General features: G+C 52.0%; 1 protein-coding gene across 1 annotated transcript; it reads left to right on the top strand.

Annotated features, from left to right (window-relative positions):
• The first annotated feature begins 2366 nt into the window (after positions 1–2366).
• On the top strand, positions 2367–10535 carry Mapk8ip2 (mitogen-activated protein kinase 8 interacting protein 2). Its single transcript, XM_028753739.1, has 12 exons — positions 2367–2752; positions 3614–3719; positions 4929–5207; positions 5324–5420; positions 5535–6770; positions 7114–7189; positions 7311–7483; positions 7584–7693; positions 8445–8552; positions 8713–8783; positions 9445–9543; positions 9731–10535. Exons 1-12 carry the CDS (start codon positions 2688–2690, stop codon positions 9801–9803), a joined length of 2493 nt encoding a protein of 830 aa, XP_028609572.1. The 5' UTR covers positions 2367–2687; the 3' UTR covers positions 9804–10535.
• The last annotated feature ends 5182 nt before the right edge of the window (positions 10536–15717 follow it).

The following is a 15717-nucleotide window of genomic DNA, read 5'->3' as shown; positions in this document are numbered from 1 at the left end:
AGTTTGAACCCCAGAACCCCTGCAAAAATGCCAGGTATAATGTCATATATGTCTTGTCCTAGGCTTGTGGAGATGGAGATAGGCACACGTCTGGGACTCACTGGCCAGCTTAACTGGTGACAGTGTACAGCTTTATCCACAGGTGGTAAGCAGTTGAAAAGAAAATGAACTAAAATATAAATGTGAATAAAGTTTTGCAAATATTGTCTGGAAAGACACAGATATGAAAAACGTAAGCAAGAAGTCAAGAGTCCTGGAGGCTAGAGGCAAAAAATCCAATATGAATTTAGTGGGAGTTCTGGAAGAAGGAAGGGAATAGAGACCAAATTTCTCTGATTGCATTTTTTCAGTCTAGAGGTCCAGTGTGTAGCCCAGGCTGGCCACGAAACTGAGCTTTTCCCACCTCAGTATAGTAAGTACTGGAATTACAGGCATGCACCACCATTGTTGGCTCTGAGACAGTAAAGAGATAATGGGAAAGCATATTTTTAAGAGGTAATGGTTGTCAGATTTTTTTTACTAATGAAATAGAGATTCATGTAATTAAGATCAGTGAGCCTCAGGCAGAGAAGACATGTTAAATAAATCTACACGAAGATACACCGGATTGAAACGTCAGAACACCAGCAATGGAGATGCTCTATGTGCAGCTGAAGAAGAAAGAGACTTGTCAGTGTGCTGCAGTAGAAATGGATGTCGAGGCAAAAAGGAAAAGGTAACATTGAAACAGTGACGTTGCAAAACATTGAGTATGCTATCTAAAAGGGCTCCGAGCCAGTGTCAGCAGGTCAGGAGGCTCTCCCAGAGTCTGCTCCCATACGGAAGGTATGCAAGCCATTGCCACCCTCTCACATTATTTTTCTTTGGTGTGTGTGTGTGTGTCACTCTGCAGTCCCGATTGGCCTTGAACTCACTGTGTAGACTAAGCTAGCCTCAGACTTACAGAGACCAACTTGCTTCTGCTTCCTGTAAGCCAGGATTGAAGACACACACCACTATGCCCGACTGTGCATTTTTGAAGAATGGATATTAAGTGATCGTTAATTATTGTACCCCGGGGCTTACGTGTGGCACAGCACCTTTATTCAGATGGAGAAACTGAGTTCTGGCACACTGAACAATTGCCTCATGTTCAGAACGTTGGTGGCTAAAAGAAGATCTTAAGTCTAGAGAATCTGTGCTCTTGGAGCCAAAGAGAAACTCCACAGGAGAAATGGGAGGTAACCCCTCCTCCGGGTTGTTTATGCCTTTGGAATCTGAGTGTGATCATTTGATAAGAGGGAGGCTTGTGTGGGGCATGGAAGTTACAGTCTGAGACGAGTTCAGGCTTATACAATCCCGATGAATCCCGAGAAAGCCTGGAGACTTCACGGAGAAGTCACGCTCGTTGGCCATTCAGAAACGAAGAAAGTGGCTGAGCAGGGTGTCCCACCTGACTGTCTGAGCCCCTCCTGCTCTGTAACTTCCAGTCTCAACACTCTAGTGTCTCGTTCTTCCTTCAAAACTAATTCCAGTGTGAGGCTCCCCACCCCTCCTCCTCTAGCTTGTCCGTCACTGCTTTGATCTCCTCTCTCACTTCACAGTTGGCTCCATTCCTGCCCTTTCTCTCTACACAGAACTCTTTAGTAAGCCTATGTTTCAACTTGGAGGTTTTCCATACTCAGGACAGAGCCAAGAGCCTAGGTGGCCCCAAGAAACAGTAGTTCAGTTGATGAGCATAGCCTCAACTATTGGTGACCACCGCTGTCTCTGTCCAGGTTCTTCAGTCTGTGCCATAGAGAGAAAGTTCAGTGTTGGCCTCTGGATGATGGACTCTGATTCCAGACCTCTTCACATCCTTTGAGACAGAATCACTGTCCCGGTCCCATTAGCACTGTCAGGATAATGACATCTCTAGCTGGAGTCAGCACATTTTAAGAAGTTTCTTTTGGCCCCATCAGCACCCAGTGGAGAACAGCTCCGACAAGCTCTGATCAGCACCCTCGGGTGGACAGCTCCCGCCACCCGGTAGAAGGTCAAGCGAGTTAGGAGGAGGTCTAGCGGGTTAGTAGGTCTGGTGGGTTAGGAGGTCTGGCGGGCTTCCTGAGCAACTCTGCTTTTCGAATTTACCGGGGCATGAATGCTGTTCCTAAGTCCTCGCCCATCACCCACCACGAACAGTCCACCTCCCAGGAGCGCTGCACAACGCCGTAACTAGAGGCGCACAGACCCGAGCCGCCTTGGTCCCGGCTCCTGGGTCTACCGCACCCATTTCCCCCGCATCTCTCTCGGCTCCTGCAGAAACCTTTGGTCTACCAGCGTGTCTCTGCTTCCACCTATCCCTTCTCGCCTGTTCCTCGCTAGGACCACGCAAGCCGCACGCCAGCTCTCCCGACCGGAATCTCACCACCACCGCTACCACCGCCACCACCGCTACCACCACCTCTCATCCCGCATCCCCTCCTCGGCTCGACCCCCCATTCCTCCGCCCCCACCTCAGGCCCCGCCCTGCGCCACTCCCTCCCCTCACCCCTGCGGCGCGGCTTGCTGCCGCGGTGTCCTGGCAGGGCGCTGAGGTGTGTCGCCGACGGGTGTCGCAGGGCGTGTCACGAGGTGAGTGGGGAGACAGAGGCCGCGAGCCTGAGCACCAAGGGCGCGCGGTGCTCCTCACCCCTCCCCCTCGCTCCCGGCCGGCGGTTCCTGGGAAGATGGCGGATCGCGCGGAGATGTTTTCTCTCTCCACCTTTCACTCGCTGTCGCCTCCCGGCTGCAGGTACGCATTCGGCGGGTCTCATCACCTAGGTCTCTTCGGCCTGCCACCCCACCCCATCGACTTCAACTACCCAGGCCGGGGCTCCACCTTGGTTTGCAGGCCTCTGACTGATGCTCCCATCCCCCACCCTGGGCTCCGGGTCCCTCCGTGTTTGCTCCTTGTCGCGCAGACCCAATGGCACCCCCCCACACACACACACACAGACACACATTCACTTCTCCCTTTAGGATACCGAACCGCACCCAGTCAGGACCGATGACCTAGCAAGGGTGGGGTCTTTGGGTTGACCCTTTGAGGGATTTTAGGCAGGGTTCTCAGCACCTAGTCTGTTCCTGGCAGTGTCCTTTGGGCCTTGTTATGTCTCCTTTCACAGAGGCTAGGGCCTGGCCCCTAGCCCCACAGATGGCAGAGAGTGAAATCAAGCTTGAAGCTCTGGGGGTGAGATGGGGAAGTTGGGATTGGAGGGGGCTGGATCTTTAGATGTAGGCCTGTTCTGCTGGAGTGGGTGGGGACACAAGCAGAACAGCTGGACCCCTCCTTCTCCTGTTGTCGCAGCTCCCCCTCCCCCTGTTGGTTCAAGGTGTCTCCCCTGAGGCTGAAGCTGTGACCCACTGGGGCTGGGAGCTGAGCTTGAAAAGGAGTGGGAGGGGTTTGTGGAGGGATGCCTGCCTCCCCTGGGCTCATTTGCTGTGGTGGAGGAGGGGACCCAGGAGAGAGCAGTGCCTGGGGTCAAAATGACATGGCTTTAGCATATGAGTTGGGAGCCCTGGGAGCTGGACATTTCCCACCAGTATCCTCAGGATCAGCTCTCAGGCCAGGAGCCTAGGACAGGTGGCTCTCTGACCCTGGCATCCTCTTCAGGCCTCCCCAGGACATAAGCCTGGAAGAATTTGATGATGAAGACCTGTCTGAGATCACGGACGACTGTGGCCTGGGCCTTAGCTACGACTCGGACCACTGCGAGAAGGTGGGGAGAAGGGCTGGGTGTGTAGGATCTGAGTAAAGCAGAGGTTCACACAGGCTCAGTTTCCCTAACATTCTTGTGGGTCTAGGGAGTCTTGAGTGCAGCTTCTGTGCAAAATAATCCTCTGCTCTTGCTGATGGCCCCTTGGTGCCAGTCTTCTTTCCTAACACACCATAGACCCTTCGGAGGGCCTTCTCTGGCAGCTTTCTCCAGCATAGTGCCCCAGGAGGAGGTGTGTGCCTTTGCTTCGGTGCTTCTGTCTTCAGATCACTCCCCACGAAGATCTAAACCCTCCAGTTTCTACCAAAACTCAACCTTTGTGGCCTCTCTAGCTCATCCCCCTCTAAAATCGTTCCCCTTCAGCCCTTCTGCTTCTGTATGTCTCCATTTCCGTTTGTTTTGAGGAAATGCCGTGTGTCAAGTGCAGGGGGGCTTTACAGGCATTGAGCAGAGGCAGATAGCAGGCCCACCCCAAACCCAACTTTCCATTTTAGCGGGGGCGGGAGGTGAATACAAGTGAGGGCTAGTGATCACCCATATGCCAGTGGCCCTGTTCCAACTGGACACAAAATGTGATGAGGGGGAAGGGAATCCAATCCAGACTGAGGGAACCAGGAAGACTTGGCAGAGGAGATGTCAGTCATAGAACCCCGAGGTTAGCAGGAACCAGGCAGATGGGGTTAGGTAGGAGGGTGTGGAACAGAGGAATTGCTGGCAGAAGGACTGGCTATGCCAAAGACCCTGGGGGTTGGTACAAACTTGGTGAATCATCGGAGCGAAGGCTCTCCATATTGATGTATTCGTCTGTTACTTATTGATGATGTCCCCACGGGCGAGTACACCAATGCAGAGTGTGTACGTGACCCTGTTCTGGTGGTCTCACACCAGAACATGTAAGCCACTAGCTGTGAATTGATAAAATGCTACGAAAGCAAGACTGGCAGTATACATACAACGGGGTTTGGGGGGTGAATAACTCCGGGGGGTTAGTTGGGATTACTCTGAGAATGTCTCAGAGACTGGGCCCTTCCCAGAAGGCAGCAACCCATACGCACCTTAGGCAGATTTTTTTAAAATCAGACAAACCTGGCTCTGTTGATGGGGTACAGTGAACTGGAAGGAACACTTCAGTTTCCTGCTTTCCCCTCTTCTAGTGCCCGAGACGCCAAGTGATTGCTTTACTCAGCCCTGTCTTGTCCTTCCTTCCTGCAGGACAGTCTCTCCCTAGGTCGCTCGGAGCAGCCACACCCGATCTGTTCCTTCCAAGATGATTTCCAGGAGTTTGAGATGATCGATGACAACGAGGAGGAGGAAGACGATGAGGAGGACGACGAGGAGGAAGAGGAGGAAGAAGGAGACGGGGAAGGCAAAGCCGGGGAAGGATCCGGTTCACAGGCGCTTGCTGGAGAGTCCCTTATCCCCTCTCCTTCCCTAGAGGAGCCCCACAAGCTCAGACCCACCACTCTCCACCTGACTACACTTGGCGCACAGGTGAGCTTCCTGAGACATACAACACTCGAGTTGAGTTTGGAGTCTCTGTACCAGGCCCTTCCTTCTCTTTATTGTTGGAGTGGTCCTCAGCTATACCGATTTGTCGTTCTACCTAGGACTCCCTGAATAACAACAATGGAGGCTTAACCTCTGCACCCCCATCCTCCTGGCAGGAGACAGTGCTGCGTTCTCCAGCCCAGGAACCCCTTAAAGGTGAGGCATGGAGATTCTTAGGAGCCCAATAAAAGAGGAGGGAAGGGAGGAATGGCTGCTTGCTTGAGGGAGGCCTGCTTTCTGGAGTCAGTAACCCAACTCCCTGCCCTGCAGAGCTACCAGCCCCTCTCCTGCCAGCAGAAGAGGAGCCCCATGAGGTACAGTCCCTTGCACGCCCTGGTTGTGACTGTGAAGGAAACCAGCCCCCAGAGCCATCAGGTGGAGCTTCCCCTTCCTCTGATCCTGGTATTGAGGCTGACTTGAGAAGCCACTCTAGTGGAGGCCACGAGGGTCGGCGAAGCAGCCAGGAGCTCTCCTCACCGGGCTCGGACTCTGAGGATGCAGGCGGCGCTCGCCTCGGGCGCATGATCTCGTCCATTTCTGAGACAGAGCTGGAGCTGAGCAGTGACGGTGGCAGCAGCAGCGGCCGCTCATCACACCTCACCAACTCGATCGAGGAGGCTTCGTCTCCAGCCTCCGAGCCTGAGCCTGAGCCTGAGCCACTACACGAACCTCCCCGCCGCCCTGCCTTCCTGCCTGTGGGCCAGGATGACACCAACAGCGAATATGAGTCGGGCTCTGAGTCTGAGCCTGACCTGAGCGAGGATGCTGACTCGCCCTGGCTGCTCAGCAACCTGGTGAGCCGCATGATCTCTGAGGGCTCCTCACCCATTCGTTGCCCTGGCCAATGCTTATCTCCTCCTGCACCACGCCTGCCAGAAGAGGCTGCACCACAGGCCAACCCGGTACCCCAGGACTGCCAAGACCCAGAGGCAGTAGCAGGGCCCCACGTGGAGTTGGTGGACATGGACACCCTTTGCGGGCCACCTCCGCCAGCCCCTGCAGCACCCCGGCTTGGTCCAGCACAGCCCGGGCCATGCCTTTTCCTTAGTAACCCAACACGGGATACCATCACCCCGCTTTGGGCCACACCAGGACGCACTGCCCGCCCTGGCCGCTCCTGCTCTGCTGCCTGCTCGGAGGAGGAGGATGATGATGAGGAAGAGGACGAGGAGGATGAGGATGATGCCGAAGACAGCGTGGTTCCCCCTGGCTCCAGGACTACGGGCTCTACTGCGCCGCTGGATGCCTCGCTGGTGTACGATGCAGTTAAATACACACTAGTGGTGGATGAGCACACGCAGCTAGAGCTGGTGAGCCTGCGGCGCTGTGCAGGCCTGGGCAACGACAGTGAAGAGGACAGCAGCTGCGAAGCCAGTGAGGAAGAGGCGGGAGCTACGTTACTAGGCAGCGACCAGGTGCCAGAGGATGCCTCTCCTGACAGTCCCGACCTCACCTTCTCCAAGAAGTTCCTCAATGTCTTTGTCAACAGCACATCTCGATCCTCCAGTGAGTGGGAACTGGGGAGATGTGGGGTGGCCCCAGAGGAAGAAGTGGTACCCCAGGCCCTATCTGGTCCCCCAAAGTGTCCAGGGGGCCTTAAGTTCTAGAGGTGGTCAAGGCTGGACCATTCATTTTTTCTCCCTAGAACAATGGGCAGTGTTTATCTCCAAGTGGCAGGGAGTCAGCTCCTAGTGGGTTGCTCTTCCTTTCTTCCTTGACTTAGGATGCCCAAACAGTTTGTGGCAGGGAGGGGATTTGGCTCCAGTCCAAGGCCAGGCCTTTCAGTACTTTTCTTTCTCCCTGGTATTCCTGACTCTCCCCATCTCTGTCTCTCTTGTCTGTCTCTCAGGCACTGAGTCCTTTGGTCTTTTTTCCTGTGTGGTCAATGGGGAGGAGAGAGAGCAAACACACCGGGCTGTCTTCAGGTACACTAACTCCCTTGGCCACGATGACCCGCCAGGCCCCCGTCTACAGACTCCTTAGGACACTTCTGTATGTGACATACCTCAGCCAGCATGGTCTCAATCAACTCTCGCCCGACCTCAGGTTCATCCCTCGACATCCGGATGAGCTGGAGTTAGATGTGGATGACCCGGTGTTGGTGGAAGCCGAAGAGGATGACTTTTGGTTTCGTGGCTTCAACATGCGCACGGGCGAGCGTGGAGTGTTCCCGGCCTTCTATGCCCATGCAGTACCTGGTCCTGCCAAGGACCTGCTGGGTAAGATCCCACCTATAAGAGGAAGCCTGCCACCACAGACTTCCCCCCATATCACCCTCTGACTATGTGAATTCCTCTCCCTACCCCCCCACCCCCCCAGGGAGCAAGCGGAGCCCTTGCTGGGTGGATCGCTTCGATGTGCAGTTCTTGGGCTCTGTGGAGGTACCATGTCACCAGGGCAATGGCATCCTGTGTGCAGCCATGCAAAAGGTCAGTGTGGAGAAAGTGGCAGGCACAGGCTGGAGGCCCACCTGAATGTCACTCCAGTCTCACAGGGTGGCACGGCTCCCGTGGCCCCAAGCCTTGAAGGGAAATGTTATATACAGGGCCGGCTCTCAGGCCTCACTCAGAAGCCCAATCAGAAAGACCCAGAGCAGAGTGAAGCAGCTGTCTCTTTTACCTCCGGGTCTATTGGTCAGTTCAGGTAAAGCTGTCCCCTCTCTGCTGATTCCTCCCCCCTCAAGCCATCAACCTTCTGTCTGAAATTCAAATCAACGCTCATGTCCTCTTCCCTGGGAACCCCTGGTTCACTCAGTGGACAGGTATCAGTACCCGCTGCTCTGCCCGGCAGAAGCTGAGCCTGACGTGCCCTGGGTAGCAGAACAGACCAGATCTAGATGGAAGAGCTTTGGCCAGGTTATGGGGACCATCAGGCAGTGAGTGAGGTGGCTGGAGGTGTGGGCAGAACAAGTTCTTGGCACCTGCAACCAACCAGAGCTGCCTGGTTGGAACAAACGGAAGGCAAGCTAGGTGCCGAGTGATGACTGGCTTGTTCTAGAGCAAAGATGGCCAAGGTCATCCGGAATTGTCTCTGGGGTCCTTAGGTGCCAAGCGCTCGAAGACTATCTAAAAATGAACAGAGGCAGAGAGAGAGAGAGAGAGAGAGAGAGAGAGAGAGAGAGAGAGGTCTTGATGGGTTCCTCAAGGCCCCCTCCCCCACCTTTTCTGTCTTCTCCCTCAGATAGCCACAGCCCGGAAACTAACAGTCCACCTGCGCCCTCCTGCCTCTTGTGACCTTGAGATCTCTCTGCGGGGGGTCAAGCTGAGTCTGAGTGGAGGAGGACCTGAGGTGGGAGCGTGACAGACTGGGGACCATGGGGAGGCTTGGAGGTGGTGTGGGGTGGTTCAAGCCAGGGAAAACTGTGGGGCAGGGGCATCAAGGAAGCATGGAGTAGGAGCGGTCACAGGCTTTCCCTAGCCAATCTGGGATGATTCTGCTCAACCTCCAGTTTCAGCGTTGCAGCCACTTCTTCCAGATGAAGAACATCTCATTCTGTGGCTGTCATCCCCGAAACAGCTGGTAAGAACTTACCTGTTCCCTCTGTATTCCTTCAACCACTGCCGGCTGAGGGCCGCCTGTTCTCCAATCCCCGCCCACCCTTAGGGCTCCACCGATACCGATACGGTGCCCAATCCACGCCAGTCAGGCTAGACGCTGGTCCAGCTGCAGTCCTTCAGAGATGCGTCAGAATCCACCCCAGTTCCACTACCAGGAGTCCTAAGGGAAGCTGTGATGGGTGGATGGTTAATTTGCTTTACTACGAAGTAGGTGGAGGATGAGGAGTACTTGGCGTGTCTAGTCTGGATACGGTTAGGGATACATGGTATTAGGTATTAAGGTCGCAGACTGCCTCCTTTAGCTGCCACAGACTGACGGTGCCCTTCGGCAAGACACTAACGCTTTCTATGCTTAGTCTCCATCGGTACATCTACCTTAGAGGGCTATTATGAAATGTGTGAATTAATATAAATGCTTTAGACGGGGCCTTAATAATACTTATAAATAACACTTGTTAGGTATGGGCGCAGTAGATCTGATCTGATTGGCTGCAGTTTGGGGGTAGAGTAGGATCTGGAGTCTGAAGCTACTCGTCTGGATGGATAACAGTTGCTGTTAGTATTAATGGAGTGCCCAAGGCTAGGTCAGTGCTCTGACACCCACTTTGCCAATGTCCCCACAGCTACTTTGGCTTCATCACCAAACACCCGCTGCTAAGCCGCTTTGCCTGCCACGTCTTTGTGTCCCAGGAGTCTATGAGACCAGTGGCCCGGAGCGTGGGGTGAGTGAGAAGACGGAGCAGGAGCCCAGGGAGGATACAGGGTGTGAAAAGGCTCAGGTGCATGAAAAGGCGGGGCATGACTACAGGTTGCTAGAAAGGATGCTGTGTGGCCATAGTTGCTACTCAAGACAGTAGTGCGCGGCTGGGGAGAGCACTGGGCTAAGCACTGCCGTCTCCCTCTTTGCAGCCGGGCCTTCCTGGAGTACTACCAGGAGCACCTGGCATTTGCCTGCCCCACAGAGGATATCTACCTGGAGTAGCACCCACCTCCCTCAGCTCCCGTCTACACAGCTCTGGGTATCTCAAGGCCACCATGGCTTGAGCAAGGACTTGGATCGGGGACATTTGGAACCTTACGTTGTGGGAGTCTCTGGGCTGGGAACTTTTCTCCTTTATCCCCAGGTCATGGCTTTTGGGAGCTGTTGGGGATAGGAGCCTCGGCAGCCATATTTTTCTTCCGATGCATCTTTTCCTCTCTTGTCCTCACTTGTCCCGTTCCTCCGACAGCCTTTCCTCTGTCTCTCACCCCCTTTCTGTGCCTGTAGACCTTGCTCTTGGCTCTCTCTTTTGGAGGTAGAACTTGAGGGAGGGGAGTAGGCTCAAGGTAACCGATGAAGTCAGGTTCCCCCAGTGCTTCCCTCCTGCCCTTCTCTTGTGATTTATAAATGAATTTTAATTTTTATAGTGAATCTCAAGGGATCATCCCACCTTTGATCACAGGAAGGGGTCCTAGGCCCCAAACTCACAAGGAGCTGGGAAAGGAGGGGGAGGTGTTTCTAAGAGAACCTTAGAGTAACTAGGTGGTTCTTGATGCTCACCCAAAGCCCCTAATGCTGCTAGGAGGAGAGCACCCACAAAGGGTGCTCCCCACAGGTCATCTGCTTTTGCCGCTAACACCCCTGCAGTCCAGCGAGTGAGAATCTGCCCTGCGTGCGCCACCTGCTGTGTACGTGGGCCCCGCCCATGGCATCAATAAACTCTGCTTGGTGTGACCCTGGCTGTTTTTAAGGTGGTGCCCAGGTGGGGTCCAGGTCTCAGGTACTGTCTGTGGCAATGGGAAGGGAGGACTCAGGGTGAGGGGTTATGGGAGGAGTCTTCAGTGCTTTCTGAAGTCCTGTTGAGGGTGAATCACTGCATGCGATGCTAGAGCCTTGCTGAAGGTGGTGTCTGGAGGCCCTCACAGACATTTACTCCAAACACACTTGATTTCCTGCAGAGATAGCCCAGGCCTGACAGCACTGGCCACAGACCCTGTGTCTATCCCATTTGGGGTATGGGGAGAGACGTGGCTCATCATGGTGGTGGTGGTGGTATGTGTGTGTGTGTGCGCGCACGCACGCGTGCGTGCCACAAACAACTTGAAAAACAATGTCTGTGGGTCCCAAAAATTGGTATTTTTTAAAAGTCTTGTACAGTAAGCCAGAAGAAAATAAGCAACTTTTTAAAAAACAAAAACCCAAAAAACAAAAACCAAACCATGCCTGTAGGCGACTTTAGATCCTCACCAAGATTCTCTCCTGGGACCCTCGAGTGATTCCAACCTCAGGGGAATGATCCTGATGACAGTAGGTGGCCCCTGACCTTAAGCAGAACTTCAGAAAGAGAAGAGGTGACGGCTGTGAGTGACACAGTGAACAGTTTCTACAGTTCGCTACATAAAAATGAAAACACACCCTTGTCTCACTAGCCTGGCGTGGTAGCACAGACTTTAACATCAAAGAACACTGGAGACTGAGACAGGATGACTGTGAACTTAAGGCTAACCTAGGCTATAATGATGTGATCCTGTCCCCCCTCCACTCCCCAAAAAAGAGTAACTATAAAAATCACCTTTAGTTAAAGGCTACTTCAGTGTGCCAACAAACAAAAAAATATTCACAATATATGCGAATATCAGGGACAAAGACCAGTTGCTGTGGAATTGTCAATTTTTAGCTCCTGTGCCAGGGAGATCCCATGTGTCCAGGAAAAGCGGTAAATATCTTTCTGCTACTTAGTGATGCTGTAAAGATGCAGATAGCCACGTGGGGGCAGTATGAAACCTGTACCCTTGTGCTGGTGATGGAGGCATGGCCTCCAGACTTAAACAGCTTTGCAGCAGAGACCATTCCACCTCCAGTTTCGTATCCTTTCTGCCCTGTATCCCTCCCAGGGCCCGCCTTCCTCCCCGACCCTCTATGTCTCTTTGGGTTTTCATATAGCATTTTTCCTCCTACCTGACAATTAGGACAGTTGTGGGACATGCTTGGTGGCCTTTCCTTGCTGCTTTCCTCCTACCTCTCTGGTTGCCCCACAAGCCCTGTCCTGGGCTCTTCCTTACTGGCTTCAAGGCAGGCGAGCATAGGGAATAGCATAGTTACCTGGGACTCCACTCACTCGGTCTGGCATACACCACCCTTCTAATAATGCACTTGGCAGCCTGAGATCCTTACCTGCATGCCCTATGCACATACACCCCTCTCCAAACAATGTACCTAGCAACCTGTTGGTAACCTAGGACCCCACCCGCACTGAGATGCACAGGTATTCCACTCTAAAAAGTGGGATAGGCTCTTTCCCTTAAGGGTTACTAAACTTTAGATCCTATCCAGTCATTTTACAGTTATGTCCAGTATCAGAACAGGGAGACTGGTTTGCTGTGAACTGGATTGGGGTGCGTGTGCATTAAGGCAAAATGTTTTCTAGATGAACTTTTAGGGAGAATTTCCTGTTTACCATTTTACACCTATGCATAGTTGGGCATGCATATGATTAAAACAAGATGCATTATGGAGAGGGACCTGTGCACTGGACAGAGGGTTTCTGTATTCCAAGCCTGCCCTTCAAAATAGAGAACCACCCAAACTATGCCAATAGCATCTCTTCCTTCCTTTAGTCTCCATAAAAGAAGCCTCTAGGCAACAACTTGGGGCCCTTGAGCATAGTATCTCCCCTCATATGGTCCTCGATCACTCTTGACAGCATACTTGACCTGTACTATCGCTTTGCTTTGAATAAAACTAACCTGGCTTATAAGGTGTGTGCTTATTTCAGTTTCTCACGTCAGGTGCCAAGAGCCTGAAAATACCCAGTCCAGACCAAGACCACCAGTAATAGCTTTGTACCTCTCACAGAGCTGACCATGAGGGCAGATGTGTTGTGTGGTGTGGCCCACTAACCCCCAGCTCCAGCTGACAGAACAACTGCTCCTATAGAGTCAATCAGTCCGTCACTGGGCTAGTGCTGAGAAGGACCCTGTGTCTGTTCTGGGGACACCACATACATTTTGAATTAAAGTTTGAATTTACAAGAGACTTTTCCCCACCCACTGTATCCATTTGTGATCTGTGTTTTACTTTTTTTTTCTTCTTAGTGAACCTCAGGGCTGAGGATGAACCTGATTCCTCTTACCACCCTCACCTTGCTACCCTTCAGTCCGTCTATAGTTCCCACTTTATTGACTTGGATCAAATTGCCTTGAGTTTCCTCCTTGACCTTTGTACAAAAAACCAGCCCCCTTGGGGCTCCCCATCGCACTAGCACCTGCAGCCACCTGGGTAGATCACTGTCCTTAAATGCTGCAGCAACTCCAGGCCTCAGCCTGTTCTACCCACACTCCTCTCCAGCTCCCTTCCCCTCCGCTGCTACTACACCTGCTGCCAGTCCCTGTTTGTTGCCCAGCAACCATCCCCTTGGGCATTAGGAGCCCTGAGCCTTGGGTCACCTGCTTATTTCCTTGTTGCTGCAATGCCCTAGGTCCTCCCGACAGTGCAGCAGCTGGTTTGATGCAAAAAACTCAGAGCTCTGGGGAATACTTCTAACCCTGTCTTAGGGTTTTACTGCTGTGAGCAGACACCATGACCAAGGCAACTCTTATAAAGGACAACATTTAATTGGGCCTGGCTCACAGGTTCGGAGGTTCAGTCCATTATCATCAAGGCAAGAGCATGGCACCGTCCAGGCAGGCGTGGGGCTGGAGGAGCTGAGAGTTCTACATCTGAAGGCTGCTAGGAGACGACTGGCTTCCGGGCAGCTAGGATGATGGTCTTAAAGCCCACCTCAACAGTGACACACCTACTCCAACAAGGCCACACCTCCTAATAGTGCCACTCCCTGGGCCAAATTTATACAAACCATCACACTCTGGTACTCTTACCTGTGGAAACCTAGCTCAAGAGAAGCACCCTAAAAACAAAGTTTTCTACAAAACACAGATATGTTGATTTATATTCTCACTTAAATTACTGAAGGCAGGCTAGAGTGTGGCTCATGCTGGAATGTGTGCCTCCCTGCATGAAGCCTTGGGTTCAGCTCCTAGCAACACACACATGGAAACAAAACAAAACAAAAGAAAGCATACAAGCAATTCACTACTGAGCAACAGGGTTTACTGAATTGAGGTATATTTACACAATTGGAATATTAAGATATATGAAAAATATGCTTGTAAATATTCTTTAATAAAGTCACGTAATAGTATTAAGAGAAATATGGAGAATTATATATAGTATGTTAGAGATTGTGAGTTAAAAACTACTGAGAGGAAATTTTAAAAACAGTTGGAGCCAAGGGAAAGGCTGAAAAACACATTGATTTCACGTATCAAAAATTTTAAGCTGGACAGTGGTGGCACACACCTTCAATCCCAGCACTTAGGAGGCAGAGGCAGGTGGATCTCTGAGTGCAAGGCCAGCCTTGTCTACAGAGTGAATTTCAGGACAGTCAGGGCTATAAATAGAAACCATGTCTTGAAAAAAAAAAACAAAAACAATTTTCTTTTTAGAGTCAGCTGGGCAGTATGAAGGAAGTCAGGGCAGGAACTCAAGGCAGGAACTGAAGCAGAACTGTTGAGGGATGCTACTTACTGGCTTGCTCCTCTGCTTTCTTATACAACCCAGGGCCACCTGCTGAGAGTGCCACTTCTACCTCTGTGGGTTGGGCCTACATCAATCATTAACCAAGAAAATGCACACAGACTTGCCTACAGGCCAATCTGCTGGAACCACTTTCTCAACTGAGATTCCCTCTTCCCAAGTGACTCTGTCTTGTGTCAAGTTGAAGAAGAAAGAAAACAAACCCTAGGACATCTTGTAAATAAAGAATTGTGCCGGGCAGTGGTGGCGCATGCCTTTAATCCCAGCACTTGGGAGGCAGAGGCAGGTGGACTTCTGAGTTCGCGGCCAGCCTGGTCTACAGAGTGAGTTCCAGGACAGCCAGGGCTACACAGAGAAACCCTGTCTCAAAAAAACAAAAACAACAAGAACAAGAACAACAACAACAACAACAAAAACCAAAACAAAAAAACCAAAAAACAAACAAATCAAAAAGAGAGTTTTATCTCGGGCAGGTGACTGGAACTGCTCTGATTTTGAGAGGGGAACGGCCATGTCTTACGGAAAAGACAGCCTTACACTGGCTCACACTGGGATGCTCCCAGTTAAGGCATATTCAATTCGGAGTTCTACAAAAGGAAGTCATACTGTCCAGATATGGCTCCTTCCTCAGAAGGGCCCTTCTTCTAAGATAAGTTAGCAGGTCCCTAAGCCCTTGCTTCTCCATCCTGAATATGGCACTTAACTCTGAACCTTCTGTCAATAGTGCACCTCTGTGCTTGACTTCTCCAGTCTCTCTTTACCAGGCACGCATTTGCTGAGAGTAGGAGGCCAGCGTGAAAGCATTTAATTTCCTCCTGTGTCAACTAATATTCTGTGACCACAACCAACCAGTAGAAATGTCTGAAAAGGAATCTATTGGGAGGATACTGGGGTCAGAGGAGTGAAGAGCAAAAGCCACTAAAAAGGGTTTCCTCTGAGGGATTGGTGGGTACTATCTGGCTCTGCTAGGGACAGTCAAAGCACGGGAGTAGAGATACACTTTCTGCAACGGGCAGAAGTCCACACAGGGAATTGGGAGCTCTTGAGGTAGGCAGGCTCTGGAATGTACTAATGGCTAATGTACTTCTTGGTCCATTTTGTTGCAGTGTGTAGAGAGCGGCGGGGACTGTGGAGTCATGAATCTAATCACGTCCAAATGTCCCTTCTCACCTGGGCCTGGGAGTGTGGCAGCTTGGTTGACCCCAGAGTATTTCTCCCTCATGATCGTTCCTCCCCAGGAGGCTGTCTGAGAGGGAGGACCCCCAGACCCCCAGCTCTCTCTCTCTCTCTCTCTCTCTCTCTCTCTCTCTCTCTCTCTCTC

This window comes from Grammomys surdaster, unplaced genomic scaffold (genome assembly GCF_004785775.1).
Source record: "Grammomys surdaster isolate TR1022 unplaced genomic scaffold, NIH_TR_1.0 125953, whole genome shotgun sequence".
Taxonomy (NCBI): Eukaryota; Metazoa; Chordata; class Mammalia; order Rodentia; family Muridae; genus Grammomys; species Grammomys surdaster.
The sequence above is the reverse complement of the archived record's forward strand: the minus strand, read 5'-3'. Positions and strand labels throughout refer to the sequence as shown.